This window comes from Silurus aristotelis, assembly GCF_946808225.1.
Source record: "Silurus aristotelis genome assembly, chromosome: 11".
NCBI lineage: Eukaryota > Metazoa > Chordata > Actinopteri > Siluriformes > Siluridae > Silurus > Silurus aristotelis.
In genome coordinates this window covers 6,634,517-6,656,074 of record NC_139584.1, presented here as the reverse complement: position 1 = coordinate 6,656,074, position 21,558 = coordinate 6,634,517, and the positions used below count along the sequence as shown (strand labels likewise).

Below are 21,558 nucleotides of genomic sequence, written 5' to 3'. Positions count from 1 at the left end.
AAGCCCCGGTATTTCCAAGCTGCCACTCTTTGGGCCCTTGAGCAAGGCCCTTAACCCTTTGTGCTCCAGGGGTGCATATCATGGCTGACCCCAGTTTCCGAGCAAGCTGGTATATGAGAAGAACAAATCTCACTGTGCTCTAATGTATATATGATAAATAAAGGCTATTCTTTTAGATATAAAATTTGCTTCTCGTTTGTTCCCTGAGTCATTCATTCAGAAATGAATTCTAATTAAAAATGTAGATTTATACCTTATGAAGTTGGTTTTAACAAACACATTTTGTGAAGGTGTCCCATAAATAGGAACGAGAAGTGAAAATAGGAGTTTGGGGGCTTTTGCTTGGAGTCTGGTTTCACATTTTTGTTTACCGGCACACCTGGCAACCTTGATTCTAAATCTGGCAACCCTGCGTTGCTTCTCGTTTGTAAAGCGGCGCTTCATCTCAGCAGAGCCGCACTACAGAGAGTGAGGATGTGAGTCCGACACGTTTCTAAAGACTCCACATCTCCTCTCATGGACGCTACAGGATTAACCCGACCTGCAGCACTTCTCTGGATACATCTTTCGCCCTAAAATACCGACATTTTTCTCTTTGTTTATTCAACCTGTTTGTTCTTCTTGTCACGTTGAAGGACGGAGGAAGTTTCCCATCAGGAGCTCCGTGTTTGGAAGCGAGAAGCAGCTTCAGCATCATCCGCCGCAAACTGTTTTTTTATCTCTCTTTCTCTTTCAAAAACATTTTCCTGGTCAAAAGATCACATTTCGTATTTTATTTCGAAATAAGTGTGTGTTGTTTTTTTTTCTTTTGTCTGATGAGTGTATCAGGTCTGCAGCAGGTCCTGAATCTCAGTGCTGAAGGTGTGCATGTGCTGCTCAAGTAGTTCATTCATGGAGGAATTAGACGGATTTCTTTACAGTCCATGAGGACAAAAATCTCGGATTTTTTCCCCCCGCAAGTTGTTTTTGCTTGTTTGTTTGTTTGTTTGTTTGTTTGTTTGTTTGCCCCCTCGGAAATTATCATTGAAGCAGCTCGGGGAAAATCATGAACAGCGTCACGGAGCTTGAAGACGGACCGCAGCACAAGGCTCAGGTAGACATTCTGTCTCATCATTTCTTTAACATTTCTATCAAATAAGCATTAAAAAAAAATATATATATTCTTTTTTTTTATTGTTTGGCATGCATAATTACTATACATGTCTGTTCTATCAGGAACGTCCCAAACTTCCAGCATTACCCTGAGCATCTTCTCCATCCTCCATCCATTAATGATCATCTCCATCCATTTTTCATCATAAATATTAATATGAAAAAAGTAGAAAAAATCCTAAAAAAAAAAAAAAAAAAAAAAAATTGAAGGCTTTATCCAGGTGAGGTGTTGCACATGAGCGTCCCGGATGCCGTTCTTTCTGCTTTCACAGCACATCATCAAATTCAGTGTCCTCTACAGTGATCCTACACGGTCCCTTTGCTTGTCATATCATTTGTACCTTTAATGCAAAACTCATACCTTGTGGTTTGGAACCATAATTGGTCATTGGTTTCACAGCAGGAGAGTCCAACATATGACCCAGCCCATAAGTTTGAACCGGACTGACCAAGGTCCTGATCCGGTCCGGCGAAAGGACTTTAAATTCAGAATGAAAAACTTAATAATAATAATAATAATAATAATAATAATAATAATAATAATAATAATAAAGAACTAGTGACTCTTTTTGAAGTTCTTTTTTGTCTCGATTTATAGCAAACAAACTCACTGAAGGCAAACAAACTGTACATTGAAAAATAAATAGATTTGGCACATGTACTGTTCCTAATGGCCGGAGTGGGACCATGATGAAAACGTGTTTTTGTACCGTTAGCAGGTATTTATTACCTGGAAAGCTGCATATGTATGTATGTACCCCTAAGGAAAAAAGGTCTGTACTTTGGTGGTCTGTAAGGTCCAATTAGTACACTATATTCATGCTTCCAGGGAAAGATAGATATTATAGATACAAAAAATGCTCCCATGATGGTATCACCATAGCGACAAGGAAAAGTATAGCCTGGGATTTTTAGAGTGGAGTGGAGTGGAAAATGTGTAAAAGTTCAAGGGGGTGAATAATTATGGAAGTCACCGTATGATTATCTATCTATCTATCTATCTATCTATCTATCTATCTATCTATCTATCTATCTATCTGTCTGTCTGTCTGTCTGTCTGTCTGTCTGTCTGTCTGTCTGTCTGTCTGTCTGTCTGTCTGTCTGTCTGTCTGTTTTCTAGGATGAGTGTTTACTTGATGTAGGCTGTTTGCTTAAAGATTCCTTCCTTCCTTCCTTCCTTCCTTCCTTCCTTCCTTCCTTCCTTCCTTCCTTCCTTCCTTCCTTCCTTCCTTCCTTCCTTCCTTCCTTCCTTCCTTCCTTCCTTCCTTCCTGTCTATATTCTGTTATGTGGCTTATCAGCTAAATCAAGTTTGAATATACCTAAATGAGAATTACCCCAGTGACAAGGAATGATCTTTTTTCCCCCTGACACAACCATGACAAACATGAAGAAAGTGAGGAATAATATTTCACTACCATATCTAAAAGCAGTCCAGTTAGATCATTCAGAAATGATGGACCTTTAAACTGATTACAAGATAACATCTTCCAGTGCTGATGCAACCCCCACAGAGCCTGTATCCGACTGTTTATAAATGTAAATAGTGAGAGATCTTTCGCCACTGTTGGTGTTAAGTTGTCTGCGAATACAGTATGTAGCAGTTAATTGGGCACAAAATCTCAAAACTGCACAAAATCAAATAAATATACACACATTTACAACCATGCATTAACTTACATTTGAGCTACTGGTGCAAGCAAATAAAAAAATGTTTCTATTGAAAAACACAGACACACACACACACACACACACACACACACACACACACACACACACACACACACACACATATACATATATATATATATATATATATATATATATATATATATATATATATATATATATATATATATATATACATACTTACTTGTAAGCTATATTATATTATTATAATATACTGTAACATATGTACTGTACAAAAATCTGTGCAGTATGGATGGGTAATGAACAAATAATTAGATATTAACAATGAGTCATGTGTTACCTCAGGGGTTACACTTGTGACAGTTTGCACATATAAATGAAGCAGAGAAGCTTTAAAAAAAACCTCAGTAAAATTAGATTGTTTCTCCCATTCTTCTGTCTGTACCCCTGTATGTTTGTTCTCAGATGCTTGAAGTACATGTATCAGGTCATGTGACCATCATGAATGACTGTAAAGCAAAAGAGGCCGCTGAGAAAGGTGCAATAACATGTATGATAACAGAAATGTCAGAAAGATATTCAACAGTTTAACATTATGAAGTATGATGTATGATTTTTCATCTCACCCTATCGGTGCAACTGCACATTTGCTAAGGGGGATGCAAGATCATTCCTGGCATTCCCCTCCCCTCCTCCCAAAAGAGGGGTAAATACAATAATAAATACACTACATGCAATGGCATCCCCCCAATTTGGGTGCATATACTGCCTCCCCAATTTTTGCGCCGCTGGCAACCTGCCTATTATTTCTTATATTTTACCAAATTATAGGGGTTTATTTGAAATAATGGATGTTTATTGGGGATTGCACACATACACACAAGCACACACACTCAGATCTAAAGGCTGTTTGCAGATAATAATGATGCAGCAGAGTTTTTTCTAAAGCGTTCCTGTTTCTGCATAAACGCTCGTTTCTCTGTTGATGGCAGCCTAATTAAAAATCATTCTACTATTCTGTACAGTTTCACGCACACACACACACACACACACACACACACAGACACAGACACAGACACACACACACACACACACACACAAAATTATGTGTCCAATATTTCATATGTAGATTGATTTCTTCTCACTATACCGTTTCTTGAGCGCATTCTCTCAACACCACTGCTGCTACGTGAATACGACGTATCACAACACTACAGAGGCCGAGGCGTGTCCTGAGAGTCACATAGAATACAGATTAACATAACAGAGGTAGAGCTGCATTTATGTGTTTGTGTGTGTGTGTGTATATATATATATATATATATATATATATATATACATATACATACAGTCATGGCCAAAAATATCGGCACCCTTGCAATTCTGTCAGAAAATGCAACCCTTCTTTCAGAAAATTGTTGCAGTTGTAAATGTTTTGGTATTCACGTGTTTATTTTATTTGTTTGCTCTGGAACAACACAAAAAAAACTGAGAAGAAAAGTAAAATCTGATACAATTCCACACAAAACCCCATAAATGCACTGGACAAAATTTTTGGCACCCATAACCTAATAATTTGGTAAAACCTCCTTTGGAAAAAAAATAACTGAAATCAATCACTTCCTGTAACCATGAATGAGTTTCTTACACCTCTCTACTGGAATTCTGGACCACTGTTCTTTTGCAAACTGCTTAAGGTCATTCAGATTTTAAGGATGCCTTTTCCCAACTGCTGTTTTGAGATCTCTCTACAGGTGTTCTATGGGATTCAGATCTGGACTTTTCAGAACTCTCCAGCACTTTGTTTGTAACCATTACTGAGTGCTTTTTAAAAGGTGTTTTGGGTCATTGTCCTGCTGGAAGACCCATGAGCTCTGGTGGAGATGCGGCTTTCTACATTGTGCCGGAAATAAAATGATTTGGTAATCAACAGATTTCATAATACCATTCACACAGTCAAGGCATCCAGTGCCAGAAGAAGCAAAGCAACCCCAAAACATATTTGAACCTCCACCATGTTTGACTTTAGGGGCTGTGTTCATTTCTTTTTCTGTAAACAGTGCCATGATGTCTTTTAGCAAAAAGCTCTACTTTTGTCTCATCTGTCCACAGTACGTTCTCCCAGAAGGATTGTGATTTTGTCAAATAAGTTTTGGCAAACTTTATTCTTGTTTTTTTATTGCTTTGGGTCAGCAGTGGTGTCCTCCTGGGTCTCCTACCAGAGTGTCCCTCTTCATTCAGATAGCGACGGATAGTACTGTTGTACCACGTGACTGCAGATCAGCTTAAATTTGTTTGAAAGTTATTTGGGGTTCTTACTCCACCACAATCCTTCGTTGTAATTTTGCATAAAACAATTTTTTCTTCTGTCCACATCCAGGGAGGTTCGCTACAGTGCCATGGGCTGTAAACCTCTTAGTGATATTGGGCACATTGGACACAGAAACATTAAGATCTCTGGAGATGGACTTGTTGCCTTGAGATTGTCCATATTTTTCCACAATTTTTTTCTCTCAAATCCACAGACAACTCACACTTCTTTCTTTTCTACATGCACAGTGTGACACACAACACAAAGATTGAGTCAACTTCTCCATTTTAACTAAATTGCCCACACATGTTACTTGCCACAGGTGTGTCTAAATACAAACTACAGGAGCATCACATGCTTGAAAAGCAATTCTTTCCTACAATTTGACAAGGTGCCAATAGTTTTGTCCAGTCCATTTTTGAGTTCTGTGTGAAATCTTATCAAGTTGGCCTATTCTTCTCTGTTTTTTTTTTTTGTTGATGCAGTGCAAACAAAAAACTGTAAGCACGTGAATACCAAAACATTTGCAATTGAAACAATTTTCTAAGAGAAGTGTGGCATTTTCTGACACCATTGCAAGGGTGCCGATATTTATGGCTATGACTGTATATATGTATATGTACAGTATCTCACAAAAGTGAGTACACCCCTCACATTTCTGCAACCATTTTTATTATATGTTCTCAAGGGACAATACTCCAGAAATGAAACAAATCTATTTTAGAGTAGTCAATTTGTATAGCAGTATAGATTTACTCAACATACAGCCATTATTTTCAAAATAACTGGCAACAAAAGTAAGTACACCCTAAGTAAACATGTAAAAACGTGTCCAAAGTATCAAGATTTTTTTTTTTGTGTGAGCACCATTGTTATCCAGCACTGCCTTAATCCTCCTGGGCATGAAATTTACCAAAGCAGCACAGATTGTTGCCAGGATCCTCTTCTACTCCTCCATAATGACAAGCTGAATGATGTTAGACACATGGCGCTTTTCCACCTTGCGCTTGAGGATAAGCAACAAGTGCTCAATAGGGCACTCCATCATCCTTACCTTTACCCTCAGCTTCCTCAGTAAGGCAGTTGGCGGTGTGTCTGAGGTTGTTATCATATTGGAAAACCGTCGTTTGGCCCAGTTTCTGAAGGGACGGCATCATGTTCTGCTTCAGAATTTCACAGTACATGTTAGAATCCATGTTTCCCTCAATGAAACACAGCTCCCCAGTACCAGCAGCACTCATGCAGCCCCAGACCAGGATGCTACCACCACCAAGCACCATGCACCATGCACCACCAGGCGGTGCCACATATGCTGGACCTCATCTAAGCAAACAAGTTTATCTGTTCCATCAGACCACAGGACATGGTTTCAGTAATTCATGTTCTTGGACAGGTTGTCTTCAGCAAACACTGATAAATGGACCGTCCCCTTCTGCAACCTCTAAAGCAATGTTGCAGCACTCATGCATCTGTTTATTGAAGCCAGTTTCTGCACCTGATGCACAGTACCAGGACTTAATTGCTTTGATGGACCCTTGTGAAGCATGTTCCGAGTGGAACCCATCTTGGAAAACCTCTGTATAACTCTGACCACTGTCCTGTAACTCAGTTATAGGATGTTACTGATCTTCTTATAGCTTTGGCCATCTTTGTGGAGAGCAACAATTCTAATTCTCAAATCCTCAGAGAGTCTTTGCCATGAGGTGCCATGTTAAACATCCAGTGGTCAGTATGAGAGAATTGTCCTCAAAGTACAACATTTTAACTGCTTTAATACGAGATACACAAATTTGTATGGTCCTGTCAAGCAGACAAAAACATGAACATGATAAAGAGGACATGTGGCTTTGCACAGATAAACGACGTACAGCTGTTATCACTTAGGGTGTACTAAATTTTGTTGCCAGCTATTTTGACAATAATGTCTGTATGTTAAGTTTTTTTCAGACGACAGTAAATCTGTACTAGTATACAAGCTGCACACTGACTAAAATATATCCAAGTTATATTTTCTATAGTATTGTCCCTTTAGAAGATCTACTAAAATGGTTGCTGAAATGTAAAGGGTGTACTCACTTTTGTGAGATATATATATAAATATATTTCACAGCTGCTCATCTCATATCCTGCTCCAATTTTACACAGCATACGTTATTTCAGGTCTCGCTAATTAATCAGCGAGAATTCCTCTGTTTGCCTGGTGTTTATTAATAAACCAGTGCTCTTCAGGAGAGTTCGGGGCGTTTTTCCAGGACTAACAATCTCAGCTGCTCATACAGGAAAACACCATGACTCACTTTTTGATTGATGCATTCTGTAATCCTGTACAATGTACATACTGTCATGATTTTTCCAAATGCGTGCGATGGGACGGAAACAGTCGGCTCTCCGAGAGCGTGATTTGTACTGTAGCTGTGAAAAAATTACATAAATAAAAAAAAGGTCCTCTGGTCCAGAGAGACATGAACCGGTGTACTTTAACGGAAATCTAGCTTGTTAAATTCAAGGTTAGACCCAAACCCATCTGTGTCATCCACGTGTTTTTTCCATTTCCATTCAGCGCTTACGTTCTCGGTCTGGAGATGTGTCAGCTGATAAACCTGCCACTATCTGCCACAGAATTTAAGCCTGAAAATGAGGAAACACCCTGTTTCCTCCAGAGTGCTAGCATTCTAAACAAAATAAGCTCCTAAAATGTAAGCTAGCATCCTGCTACATTCTGATCTTATAGTTACAATAAATGCATATTGATACTGTATGGATGTGTTGTATGAATGGAATGCCAAAAGAAGATAACATGAATTTCTGTTTTTTAGTTGCACATTTGTTTATTTATTTATTTTTATTCATCCATTATGTAGTAGCTGACTATTTTTAAAGTTTGACCTGGCACTTTTTTACAACTAAAATTTTACTGATTGGCTTGGCACACTAAAATCTGATTGGCTGCCGTCTCGGACAATCAAAGATTTGAACGTTCAGGCATTTTAAATGTTTATTGCTTCAATCAATGCAGTTCAATTCTTAAAAATTCTAATTTACACTACATGGATAAAAGTAGTGGGACTCCTGACTTTTCTAGCCATATGTAGTTCTTTCCCAAACTGTTATTGCAAAAGCTGAATGCACACATTTGCACAGGGTGCCTTTGGATGCAGTAGCATGACGTTTTCCCTTCACTTGAACTAGGAGACCCAAACTTGAGCAAACTTAATGAAGATATGTTTTGTATGGGTGTAGTGGACGATCTCCTGCTATAAAGCTCTGACCTCAACCCTATTGAACACCTTTGGGATTAAGCAGGTTCCTGGTTCATTCTTGTAGTGTTGCAGTGTAAAGATAAAATATCGATAAAAGTTTGTTTCCTCGTTGCATGTAGCTTCATGATATAATTAAGAAAGTGATTGTATTTAATTTTTGGCCCTCAATATTTCTTGCTTATATTTGCAGCTTTAGGCAACTGAGTGAAATTGTGTAAAGAAATGTTCTACTTTATAAAAGAAAAAAAAAAGCTCCGTATTCACAGCTTTGAAAGAAGACATTCGAGACGTCAGAGACAATTGCCATCTGCTTTCTGTACGTCAAACCTCTCTAGTGCAAACAGCATTTTTATTCAGTTTATTCTCCAGATTGGCAGACAAAAGCTTTGCTGAGAGTTTTTTTTTTATTATTTTTTATTATCAAGAACATATTTACTTTAAATTCCCAGCACAAGTGACAGAAAGCACTTTATCTTTATACGCTATATTCAGGCACTCTTCAAAAGAATCGGCAAATCCAATTAAAGACACCATGAGACCCCTGCTGTGCAATAATAAGAAGAAGAATAAATGTGTTTGCATGACTGGTTATTAAAAAACATGGGTGCTGTTTCCTGATATGGTCTGCAAAGTGCTACATGGGCACGGAAACTTTTTATTCACTCTGGCCTAAAAATAAGATTCCAGTATTGATGCGAATGAGTGGTTTGTGACACACCCTGCCTTTTTGTTTCGCTTTTCACAAGCACAATGGATTTGAGAAGTGAAGTGGTGAACAGGTTCATGGAAATTGAGGAGAGAGAATGCTCTCAGACTACTTCTTTTATACAACATTTGTTGTATTGAGCAAGATAAGATGTGACAATGTGTTCCAACCTCTTATTTAAATGTATCAAATCAGTGGCAGGAAGTTTAAGGGTTGCCAAGATGTTTTTTTGGTTTATGTTCTATCAACATCTGCCTTTTATGTGAATTTTGAGTTTGGTTGTGAGAAGGAATTGATGAAAACGGCAGAAAAAAACAAAAAAAACAAAACATAAATGTTTCCTAATTTTGATTTGAGATATATTTTTGTCTTGAATTATACCTGGTGTTGTAAAGCTTAATTAATGAAATGCGACATCCAAAACTCTTACTAGATTGCATGTCAAAAATACAAGTAGTCTCCGATTAAATTTACGATGACAATAGCAATGTGACAAAATTGCAAAAATATTAGAATTTTCGTAAAGTAAGCAAACATAGCAACGTTTATGTGGTATATTGGGATGCTGCCAGGAGGTTCGCATCTCCTGCTTTGTGAGATGCCTCACATGTCCAGCGGTTGACAGAGTTTAGTTGTCTCGGCGTTAGAACGCACATTTCTTTCTGGTTTTATAGTTTCCAAACAAAACATTTTGTTTCTCTCCTTTTAATTGCCATCACCAGGCACTGAAACAGAGCGCACTTATTGGTTCTTGAGCCTGCTGCCACATATGTGGTGTTTTAAGATTAGTTTTGTAACATGCCAACAGATGGCAGCACAAGGCTTTACGCACAGTCACACAGAGCACCGACATTCATAAGTTGGTGTGCCAAATCGTCCTGTGAACAATGAGAGCTATGCAACTGCTGCTATCTTGGCACATAAGTTTCTTGCGGAAACAGTATGATCCCACTTCTGCACCCACCCTACTCACCAGTTTTAGCTCCGGCAGACTTCCTCCTCTTCCCGAAGATGAAGATCCAGCTCCGTTAAAGATTGCCGTTTTTGTTAAATTATGCTAAATTATGTTTTGCTGAATTATTTATTGTAATTTGTTCAATTATTAACAAACTATTCTGATCATTCTTTAGGACCCCTTGGTCTCGATTTACGATATTTTCAGTTTACACTGGGGTTATTAAAACGCATCTCCACTATAAGTACCTGTATACTTTCCCCAAATCGTAGCTTGATTTTGCTAGCATGTGTCGCACTTATTAATGGAATCAGATATTTTTTTGTCAAGTTTTTTCAAAGTAATTAATTGTGAAAAGTTTGCTAGGAAGCTTGTTTAGTGCAGGCTTTGGCTTCAAATAATGTATCTCGGCTCTCAACTGAACCCTAAACAAGTCCTGCGTGTATAATTAAGTCTTATGGTTTTGGTTTTAGCTGACGGACTGTGGACGAGCGTGAAATCTCACAGAGTCTCCAGCTTATCGACGGCTTTCGCTCCACCGTTGCTGCGCATGTTAAATATCCGTTATAGCAGCATAAGCGAATAGAAGATAGAAGAGAGACAAAATCTGACTCATGCTGAAGAAAAACAAGCTTGCAGTTGAATCAGTGCAGGGCATGAGCATCTCTTTTTTTGATGAACGTATGTTGCTGGTCCACCAATTTTTTTCAAAATGGTGTATTGACCATGAAGTTTTACCTGTTCAAAACAAACCATGTACAGTACAGACTTTATTTTTCCTCAATATTCTACAAACAATACACCATAATGTTTTTAAAATTTTGAGTGAAATTATGAATTTAATCCATTTTGGAATAAGGCTGCAACATAACACAATGTGGAAAAATGTGGTGGTTCTTTAAATGGCTATTTGTTCTATCTTCCAATATGTTGATGTCAGAAGTCCATGATATTATTGGTTTGTATTTTTAAACCAGCAGCAATTCAGGTTTCGTTCAGGGAAATCGTTCTCTGGGAAGACTGGGAACAGAAACATATGTTTATTTGTTTAGAGATTAAACGGACCAACAGTAAAAATAATGGTAACATATCTAGGATATGGTTTTAAATCCTACTCATTTTTGGCAAATCTTTTTATATTAAAATGGTGAAAATATGCACCAAAACTATAAGTATTTTAAGAGCTCCATTCTTACTTTATCTTCTTTGGTTCTCCTGACCCCATTGATGGTTAACATAAGGATGGGCTTCTGTCCCGGTCCTAAGGAAAGGCTAAAACCAAAAAGCTGATGCTTTGCCCCCTAGTCTCCAGCTTCCATAGTTAATAGATGACAAGTTCTAATTTTAAGAAGGGATATACAGTGCTGTGGCAACTAATAGCTCAAGATTTTAGTGTAGCCCTGTAAGTTAGCAGAGGTACTGAAGCAAGTCAACATCCTACAGTATTCATTATGTGATTACCATGTTCTAGTGGCAAGTGCTTTGCTTTGCTGGGGAATCTTACACTAGCCTGATTGCAAATTCCATGTAAACATAAACCAGGGCCTGGAGAGATGCACAGTGGCAGCCGAAAGGGCCCATTCACAAGCCCATTGAATGCACATTTGTGTATTTCTGTTAATTTACCTGGTGCCTAATGTACCATCTTATTAAGCATGTCTATTAAAGCAAACAACCCATTTGTTCAATTAGCATTTCGTCCTCTTGTCCACAGCAGTGAGAAGCATTGGCAAGGCTAATAATATCTCAGTCTTTGTTCCTGTAGTTTAGTGACTTTATAAAGTTGATTATTTAATTTTTCTGTATAGATTAAGCCTCGGGGGAACAAAACTAAAAAAAACGGGAGAGGATTACGGGTATACGCCAATTCTAATCTTTCTCTCCCACTAAATCTAGAACTTTCCCCTAGCCATGCCATGCCCTGTCCTCCCAGTTTGGTTTTTGTGACCTTTTCTTCCTCTGTTTGTGTTTTTCTGTTTTATGCAGATGTCATGAAAGGTTCCTGGTGGGCTTTAGAGGCAGAGTAGCATTAGCAGTAGTGCCACAGCAATGGGGGTCACTTCCCTTGTGGCAAATTGTAAAAGAAGTGCTAAAAGGCTAACATTCAAGGGTTTGTAGGCGAATCTCAAAGGAGATGAAAGTGGAGCATAGATTGAGAGCACAGACAAAGCCTGTCTTGTTTTTATTAAAAAAGTATTTTAGAATACTTTTTTGTAATCTGACAGCTGCCATTTGGGACCACAGACCCCATGATGGAAAAGAGAAATGGACAAACCAATTACTGGCTGCATTCTATAGTAATAACAAGTTGCTGTTCTATCAGAGTCACAGTTGAATGATTTTCATGGTAAATTACTTAAAGATTGATCATGACCGCTATCTTGACACTGCAAAGTATTTGTGCTAAAATTCAGTAGTTTAGCAATGACAACATGTTCAGTCTAACCTGGGGGTAAAATTTCATTAATAAGGAAAGGAGATGATTTTGGATCACTGCATTTAACCTGGATTAGTATTTCTATCTGTAAAAATCAATCTGGAGTTCAATGTTTATGAATTTAAGCCGTTATCAAACAGGCAATGGCAAATAGGTTTAAAATACATTATATATGGAATGAAACATGGCAGGGTGCGCGATTATAAAGAAATAATGAACTACACAAAAATAAATTATTAGGTTTTTTTTTTTCTTCCTTCCGGTAATAAAGCAATTAAAAAAAATTTGGAATAGAAAGACATGGCATAATTTGTTTTGTAGATACAGGTGGTCCCCAAATTACAATGGTTCGACTTACGATTGTTCAATCTCAGGATGACGATAGCAATACAAAAAAAGAGAGAAAATTACAAAACAAGTATTTTAAATTTCCGTATAATACATTGGGATGCTGCCACGATGTACGCATCTCCCACCTTATTCTAAGATGCCTTACTTTCTCCAGCGGTCAAGTTCAGTTGTCTCGGTGTTAAATCGCATATTTTTTCTGTGTTTTTGGTGCAATTTTAGCTCTTGTCTCTCTTTTTTTTATCACTGTAGCAGAGCGCGTCCGCCTCCATCTTCCACTCACAAACCGGTGCTTGTGCAAGCGCCCATTTCCACAAACATACAGTATATTCTGTAAAGTTTAAACATTATGGTGGTATAAATTGCTCTGTTTTGCTAAATGAAGTACTGTAATTTGTTAAATTATTCAAAATCACAATTTACAAGCCCATAGTGATCACCATACTTTAAGACTCCTGGGTAGGCAGTCGACTTTCAATTTACTCTGGTGTCATTGTAACGCATCTGCTTTGTACCTCAGTAAATTTCTGTATTTGTAGTACAGTTTACATTACATTTATGGCATTTGGCAGATACTCATATCCAGAACAACTTACAATTATCTCATTTATACAACTGAGCACTTAAACGCCTTGATCAAGGGCCCAGCAGTGGAGGCGTAGTGGTGCTGGGATTTGACCTCTTGACTTTCTAATCAGAAGCCCAACATTTTAACCACAGTGCTACCAGCTACCCCATTAAATATAATTTCTATCTATTTATAGCATATTAGTTCTATCTATGAATATAAACAGATTTTCCTCATACCAGCATTTATAATGTTAATAAGACAAAAAAATACATTTTGAGCCATTATTAAGAAACCACAGGTGTTTTGTTCACAAAGACTTTCCCGTGTTGAAAAGCCTAAAGTTACAGCCTTGCTTCTACATTTACAGCATTTGGCAGATACCCTTATCCAGTGTGAATTACAACTTACTAATTGGAGGTAAGGGGGCCTTGCTCAAGGGCCCAGGAGTGGTGTGGTGGCTTGGTGGTCCTGGGATTTAAACTTCTGACCTTCTGATCCAGAGTCCAGTGGCACTCAACCACTAAGCTACCACTTCTAAATCTTCAAATTGCTGACTGGACTTTAGTAAACAATTGTCTAATCACAGAAAACATTGCCTCAGCAACAAATAGAAATGTTTCCAAAATGTGTCTCGTCCATCATACAAGTCCCTGAATGAGTTTTAGGACAAGCTCATTAATATAATCCTCAGAGCCTAAACTATTATCAGTGCTGCTGTTGTAGAAAACCTATCAACCACATCTAAACGTTCAGAACTTATATCCAGCAAATGCAATTAAACACTCAAATAGAATCAGTGACTTGGTGCTATTTTATTATTAATATTGGGTGAAAAAATAGAAATAGCTCAGAAGGGTGGTGCAGCTCCTTGATAAAGCTCATTAAATAAAGCAGCTACTTACATTCATTTCTGCAGAGAAGTTAAATCATTTTTTTAAATGAATTATTACAATAGTATTTAGTATAATGGATTAGTTTAACAGCAAATTGTATTTCTTTATCTCTCTGTGTGTGAGCGTGTGAATCCTCTTAATGTGGCTCTGGAGAAGAGCAGCGAGTGTGTAAATAAAACGGATAACCCTGATAACTCAACACACTCTGATGTCCTAGATGATAAAATTCTTCCATTTGCTTTTTCCTTTAAACGTCTGTCTGGCTGAGCGCTTATTCTCCAGTCCTTGAACACTTCACCCCGATCTCTTGGTATTGTGCTGTGGAAATTTGCCGGAACACTGAGTGGGTGCTGCTGTGCCATGCGCCTTCTCCGGGACTCGTAAACAAGTTTATGAGGCTTCTTATTTTGGCAGAGCCGCCTTCTTATATCCAAATATTGGAAGCATATCTCGTTTTTATTGTAAAATAAGTCGAGTCTCAGAGGTGGTTGATTGATCTGGGAGTTGGTGTTTGAGCCATTACATTTGGACTTTTTTTCATTTTAAATGGACTTTGAAAGCAGTAGAATGGAACATTTATTAAATGCATTTACAAGGCTATACTGTAGATACACAAGCTAGCATTGGTTCTAGACCATGGGTGCCCAATACGTTAATCTCGGTCAACTGGCAGATTGCAAAGGTATTATAGGTAGATGACGTGCCATTAAAAAAGATTTTTAGATGTTGCTCTATCATTTATCCGCCCTATAGCATTTGCCACTTGATTGCAGGGCAGCCAGTCTGAGTCTCATTTTTTCTACAGGTCATAAGAGTTCATGCAGTTACGCAAGGCGCAACAACATAAATATATATATATATATATATATATATATATATATATATATATATATATATATATATATATATATTACTGTATAGTGGCTGGGGTCATACAGAGGCTTTCCAAGATGGGTTTCACTTGGAACAGGCCTCTCAAGGTTCCATCAAAGTAGCGAGCTCTCGTTCTTGGTGTCAAGTACAGAAGCTGGCTTCAAAAAACAAATGCATGAGTGCTGCCAGCATTGCATTAAAGGCAGTGGTGAAGAGTAACAAATAAATGTAATTCGTTACTGTACGTTAAAAACGTTTTTATTTACCGTTCATTTAAACTGTCATGTCAATTATTATATCGTCACGGTGAAAGAACGTGGTCGGGACTGGGAGTGTGCACCCACCGCCAAAAGAAGTTCCGTCACTTATACACTCAGAAAGGAGAGGCAAGGGTTGGGTGACATCACCTCAGTCTTCAGAGTTTCCAGTGGAAGAACTGACATGACGTCACTCCGGGTCTTGTCAGTAAGTAGAGCTGAATCCAAATGAAAATTATGGATGACAAAAAAAGGTCTTAACCCTCAGGATCCCAATTCAGAAAAAAGTGGAAAGAAGTAGGGGGAAATGTGCAAAAGATAAAGGTGTGTATGCAGTTTTATCACTCATCATGTTATGAGGAGAGTAAAGACAAATACATTTAATGAAATAGGCTAAAACTGTATATGTTGTGTTGCCTGCTATTCTTTTACACATATAGCAACAACATTTATTTTAGTTTGCTTAACATTATAATTTATATTATGCAGTTTATCATAATGTGTGTAGCAACAAAAAAAATGACAGTTTTTATTGTCTAGTTGGATTGAGTTTTTTGTAATTGTACTGAAAAGGTCCTGAGAGTACTGAGAGTTCAGTAAGGGGGAATCTCCAGTGCAGTCAAAAAGGCCCATTTAAAAGACACATTATAAGGATATAAATGCTTTATGTATCTTCTGGTTGCAATTAGCCAAGGAGTTGTATAGTTCTTGGTAACGTGTGTATTTAATTGTGCAATAAACGCATTTAGGGTGATATTTATACATCTCAGAATTGCACCCAGATTTGTGGACTGCTCTGAGAATATGTCTTATTCATCCAGTGACGGTAGCTAAAGCAGAAAGGAGCTTTTCAAAGCTGAAACTAATTAATGGGGGAGATGTTGGGTCGTGACGTGGTTCACCCAGAGCATCATTCAAGCTAGAACCGCCATTGCCGGTTGGTGGCATCTATTTATCACCAACATACAGTTCCGCTTCAGTACAACAGCAAGCAGAACATATTAAGAGGAATAAATGCCCTTGAGTAAGGCCCTTTTAAAGCTTCAGGGGACTTTATCATGTCTTCTGACAACAACATACTAACAACCTGGGATAAGTGATAACATTTCCCTCGTTGGAATAATTCAATATATCTCTCTCTAATACATTGCCACAATCTTCCTACATGATTCTCTCATGCTACACTAGCAATGTACTCATAGCAAAAGGTCAAGCTGCTTGTAGTTAAAGCTTTGACTCCAATGAAAGCTATTGCTTTCTTCTCAGATCAGTGGTGGCTCATGACTGATTTATTTTCTGCCAACGCGTAAGAGTGTTGTGGGTGGATAGCTGTGTAGGGTTCCGCCAACGTACTTGTCCAAGAATCCAAGAATCCAAAAAATGAGAAGTGTGATGGCTTTAATTGGCATATTAGCATTACTGCTGACGTTTTGAATTTACATTTATGGCATTTGGGGGATGCCCTTATACAGAGCTTACTTACATTTATCTCATTCATACAGCTGAGCAGCTATGGAGTAAAGGGCCTTGCTCAGGGGGCCAGGAATAGCAGCTTGGTGTGGCTGGGATGTGACCTTGGGATCCAAAGTCCAATGGTTTACCTACAGAGCTACCGCGTTCAAGCTTTGAAATCCAAACTCTTTAAGCTACAGGAAGTAAAGAAACTGGACTGCACGGACCCCCTTTAGGTAGGAATGGATAAAGGGCACCATTTTCAGCTTGTAGGTGAACGGCACTATGGGTAACGTTGAAGTGAACACGGTGTTGAAAGTTTCAAATAAGTCGACTCAGAGTTTCAATTAATTCTGTGACAACCTTTACAAAGTGATTCAAAGTGCAGATGCGTCATTAAAGGTATTTAGGGGGAAGTAATAGCTTGGGTTACTGGGTTACTGTTTAGAAGTTTGGGGATTCAAGCCCCAGCACTGCCAATGCTGCCACTGTTGCACCTTTGAGTTAGGCCCTTAACCCTCTCTGCTCTCTGTATGATGGCTGATCCAAGCTTCCTAACAAACTAGGCTATATGTAGAATGGCTTTCACTGTGCTGTAGTGTATATGTGGCAAGTAAAAACCTGTTTCCTTTACTTTTCTTAAATCGCCATGGATTTTGGGTTTTTAAATAGAGGACTGTCTGGCCTTGTCCCATAATGCTTCAGTTCTCTGCTTAACAAATCAGCGCTTGCTTGCTGCACTGCACCACAGATGATCCTGCCTTGTTCACCTTGAAACCTTAAGCCACTGTGAGCTCTGCACTTTTCTGTGTCCTAACTGTAATGTATTTTTGTAGACGTATAAATCAGCCTCCGTTGGTTAAAGCTCTATGCTAATGATTAGAAGCTTATGAGGTCAAATCCCAAGATTTCTATAGAACATCAATCTCTCAAGTATTTAGCTCAAACCTCTATTATATCCATTTTGGAATAAACGCAGCTGATGGAATGAATTAATGCGTGTGTTACAGACACAGGTGGATGTTTAGTGAATCTCTTATTTTCCTCAGCCTCTCTTCTGGTGTGTAAGGCGTCGCAGATAAAAAAAAAAATATATATAAATAAAATGGTGCATTGTATGTGTCTGTCTCTGATATGGGTGCAATCGTGTGTGTGCAAGTTAATCTTTTGTCCTCCTATGCTTCTGATCCACTGAGCGAGACAGAGCAGGCTGGGGCTGTGTGCTTTCTACCGGTCCAGTGGGACCACAGAAAGAGAGAAAGGAAAGATGAGAAAAAAAAAAAGAAAAAAAACAAGAGAGAAAGAGAAAGCAATAGGACAGTTATGCACATCCTGCAACGATTTCCACAGCCTAGGTGCCGGCCTGAAAGACAAATCGTTGTCCTTGGATTGCATTGCCGAGGAAACCTGCTGAAAATGGACACTATCCGTGTTGCCTCACATTCACACACACTTACGGAGATACAGACAGAGAGAAATAGAGAGAGAGAGAGAGAGAGAGATAGAGAGAGAGAGAGAGAGATTTTCAGCACTATAATATCTGTTCATTAGCACATTGTAGGAATTCATGCTCTAAGGCATCATGTAACAATAATCTGCTTTATAACATATTATACAGATACTGATACAGAAACTATTGCACAACAAGCTGTCATCATGCTTTACAATTTTAGTGTTTATAATTAATTTACAAACAGATTTCATAAATCAATTCCAACCCTGGCATAATAAATATCATATATTAATACAACAATAACTATGTACTAGTCAGTAATTCATTCTGAGTGCTGGATGCGTACTAAACAAGTATTTTTTTATGCAGTACTGTACTGTATAGGGAATAAAGACAATGCATAAAGGTTTCTCAAAATTGTACTTTTTACTTGGCAAATTGTACAGTGATGTTTTTTGACAGGCATACAAAGAAATCATGTAATCAGATACTGTAGATACTGTACATAGCAGTAATTAGAGTAAATCATCCCGCCCTTATACTTGGTTTATTATATTCTCTATGTTTACTTCCATTGTGGTTCTTTTTAGTTGCCTTTCAGCCTTATTACTATCTTTTTCAGGCTTTCTGTTGGAATTTTTAACCACTTTAGGACCCATGATTTAGGCTTAAAATGCACCGAATGCATAAAAAGAACGCTTTGGAGGGCACTTTATGGCACTGGTCACAAGCTAATATGAGACTCTTCATGCATCTGTTTTACCACAAGACTGAAGCGTTCATGAGTTTCATCACGAGAGTCGAGTTCCAAGTGTGTGACAAGTACCAAAACAGTGGTGGACAGTAACAAAGTAAATGTAATTCATTCCTGTACTAAAGTAGTTTTTTTAGCTATCTGTACTTTACTGAATTATTTACATTTGGGGAAACTTTTACTTTAACTTCACTTCATTTTAAAGTGAAATATCGTACTTTTTACTCAACTACATTTTGCGAAATCAGTCTTTCCTTTTTATGCATGAGGATAAAAACGTAACTGCTCAAACATGCAGCAATTCACCAGTCAGGGTCGAGCGCACGCTCTGTTTTAAACTTGTTTTGATTGTCGCTTGGTGCTTTCTACTTATCACCAACATACAGTTCAGCATCAGTTTAACATCAAGCAGAACATTTTGAGAAGAATAAATGATGGAAGAATCTCCTGACTTGAACTTGCCACAAGTAGTTCAACAGAAGGTTTTATTCTCATGATAATTTTATTAGATATCAATCCGTGTTTGACTCATTAATATCATTCTATTTATAGATTCTTGTGCTTAGAGGAACATTATAGTCTTTTCCCATACATTTGCTGATTATGCAAACGTGTTGGGACAAAAATGATAATAGGAACAATATAGCCATAAAAATTCATAGTACATTTGCAGGAAAAAACTTATACTTTTCTACTTTTACTCAAGTGAAAGTTTAAAGGGGGCACTTTTTCTTTTACTCTAGTAATATTTTAATTAGTGCATCTCCACTTTAACTCAAGTACATGGTTTGTGTAATTTGTTCATCTCTCATATCGTGACAAGTACCTGAATTTCAGTTCTGCAGCCAACGAGTTTCGAGGTACTACTGCATATCAATTTGATAAATATTTACCTTATGAATAGAAATAAAACACTGCAATGAACCGTGACTCAAAAACTCGATCTATTGTTTTCACCTCGAAGCTGATTATTTTCCCATGACAGCAAGTGTTCATACTCAGAAGGAATTCCTACAGAAAAAGTAAAAACTTTTCCTCTGACTGTTATAGCAGTCTGACATGGGAGACTCCTTCTAAAATTCCAAAAAAAGCATCTCCTTACAGAAAGCATTACTATTTAAGGTATGTCAATGAGAACACGTATTAGAAGGAGCACATTAATATATCTGCTTCGGAATTAAAACTTCAGTCAGAGCCTGCTGACCAAACAGTTTCAAGAATTCAGCAGCACTGAGGTATAAACGAAGTTATGCATGTGACTTATGAGCTTATGTCTAGCCTTAATATTAAACAGGGATTACAAAACGTGGTATACACTTTATACCAAATATATACCAATTCAGCATACATGACCTGCTCATATGCGAGAGCAAAGTCCGTAACACACACAGGTGCAAACCCAACATGACCCAAAGCCATACAGAGCTAAAAGAGGTTAGCAGCACTGCTAGGTTTAAAATGTAATGATGAAAACTTTGCAGGTAGACGCCAGCCGTAGATGACTGTTATTTCCAGGACGGTTTTCTTCACTTATTTTCCAACCTTATAGCGAGCGGCCATTTCCGAGATGCCACAAAAGTACTCAGTGTCCTCAAGCCACGTCCCAGTAAATACCGTCACATGTACTTTCCTGCCGGTGCACGCATGAGCAATTCAAGGCTCTCAGTGAGAAAGGTTCCTTATTGACCACTCTGTGAAAGGTGACAAATAGCTGAGATTAAAAGATCTCTGATGGAATGATGAACGTTCAGTTGAATTACTTTTGACAGTGACATAATGGCACCACCCTCGAAGCTACAAAGAGAACGTGCTGCCAGATCTACGCTAATAAGAGCTGCGTTTAGATGATTAATTCTTTGTAATTTTCCTATATCAGATCCACAATTATGAAGCATTACAGTCGAATTAAGATAATTATTGTGAATAAACCACGTTCGATTGTCTAGTATAACCTGAAACATTATCAGAACTCAATTACAATAATAGAATATAAGAATAATAGAATATAACAATAATACGACATAATACACAACCGTGGTGCATACTGTGTGTCATGGGTGTCCAATCTGATCCACAAAGTGCCGCTGTGACAGCAAGTTTCCTTTTCAAGCAAACAGAAGCCACATAATAATCAACTGAAGGTCAAGATGAACTCAAGGAAAACCTTCAGACATGCCGACCTTCTGTGCATTAGATTGGGTTTTTTTTATTAAAACCAACAAAAAACTAAACAATAAAAATATTTGATAATATAAAATTGAAAGAAAATACAGTCTGGTTTATAAATTGCTTGCAGTCCTACAGAAAGTTCTACAAAAAAAATGATAAGCACATAAGCTTTTACCCTTTTAAAACTAATCCAGGCTCTGCATCTTATATCCATAGTGGAATATGATAAGATTTTACATTTTATTATCTAATGGCTGTTTTTACTTATATTTTCCAATTTAGATTTTTTTTATAGGGACTTTTGTAAGCAAAGGCACAG

General features: G+C 37.8%; 1 protein-coding gene across 1 annotated transcript in view; it reads left to right on the top strand.

The window, feature by feature from the left end:
* Nucleotides 1–423: 423 nt before the first annotated feature.
* LOC310733811 (fibrinogen C domain-containing protein 1-A-like) overlaps nucleotides 424–21,558 on the top strand; it is a 100,801-nt gene continuing 79,666 nt past the window's right edge. The window contains exon 1 of the mRNA XM_083555240.1: nucleotides 424–1,093. Within this exon, the coding sequence (XP_083411366.1) occupies nucleotides 1,046–1,093 (48 nt within the window). The 5' untranslated portion in view covers nucleotides 424–1,045. The remainder of the gene's footprint in view (nucleotides 1,094–21,558) is intronic.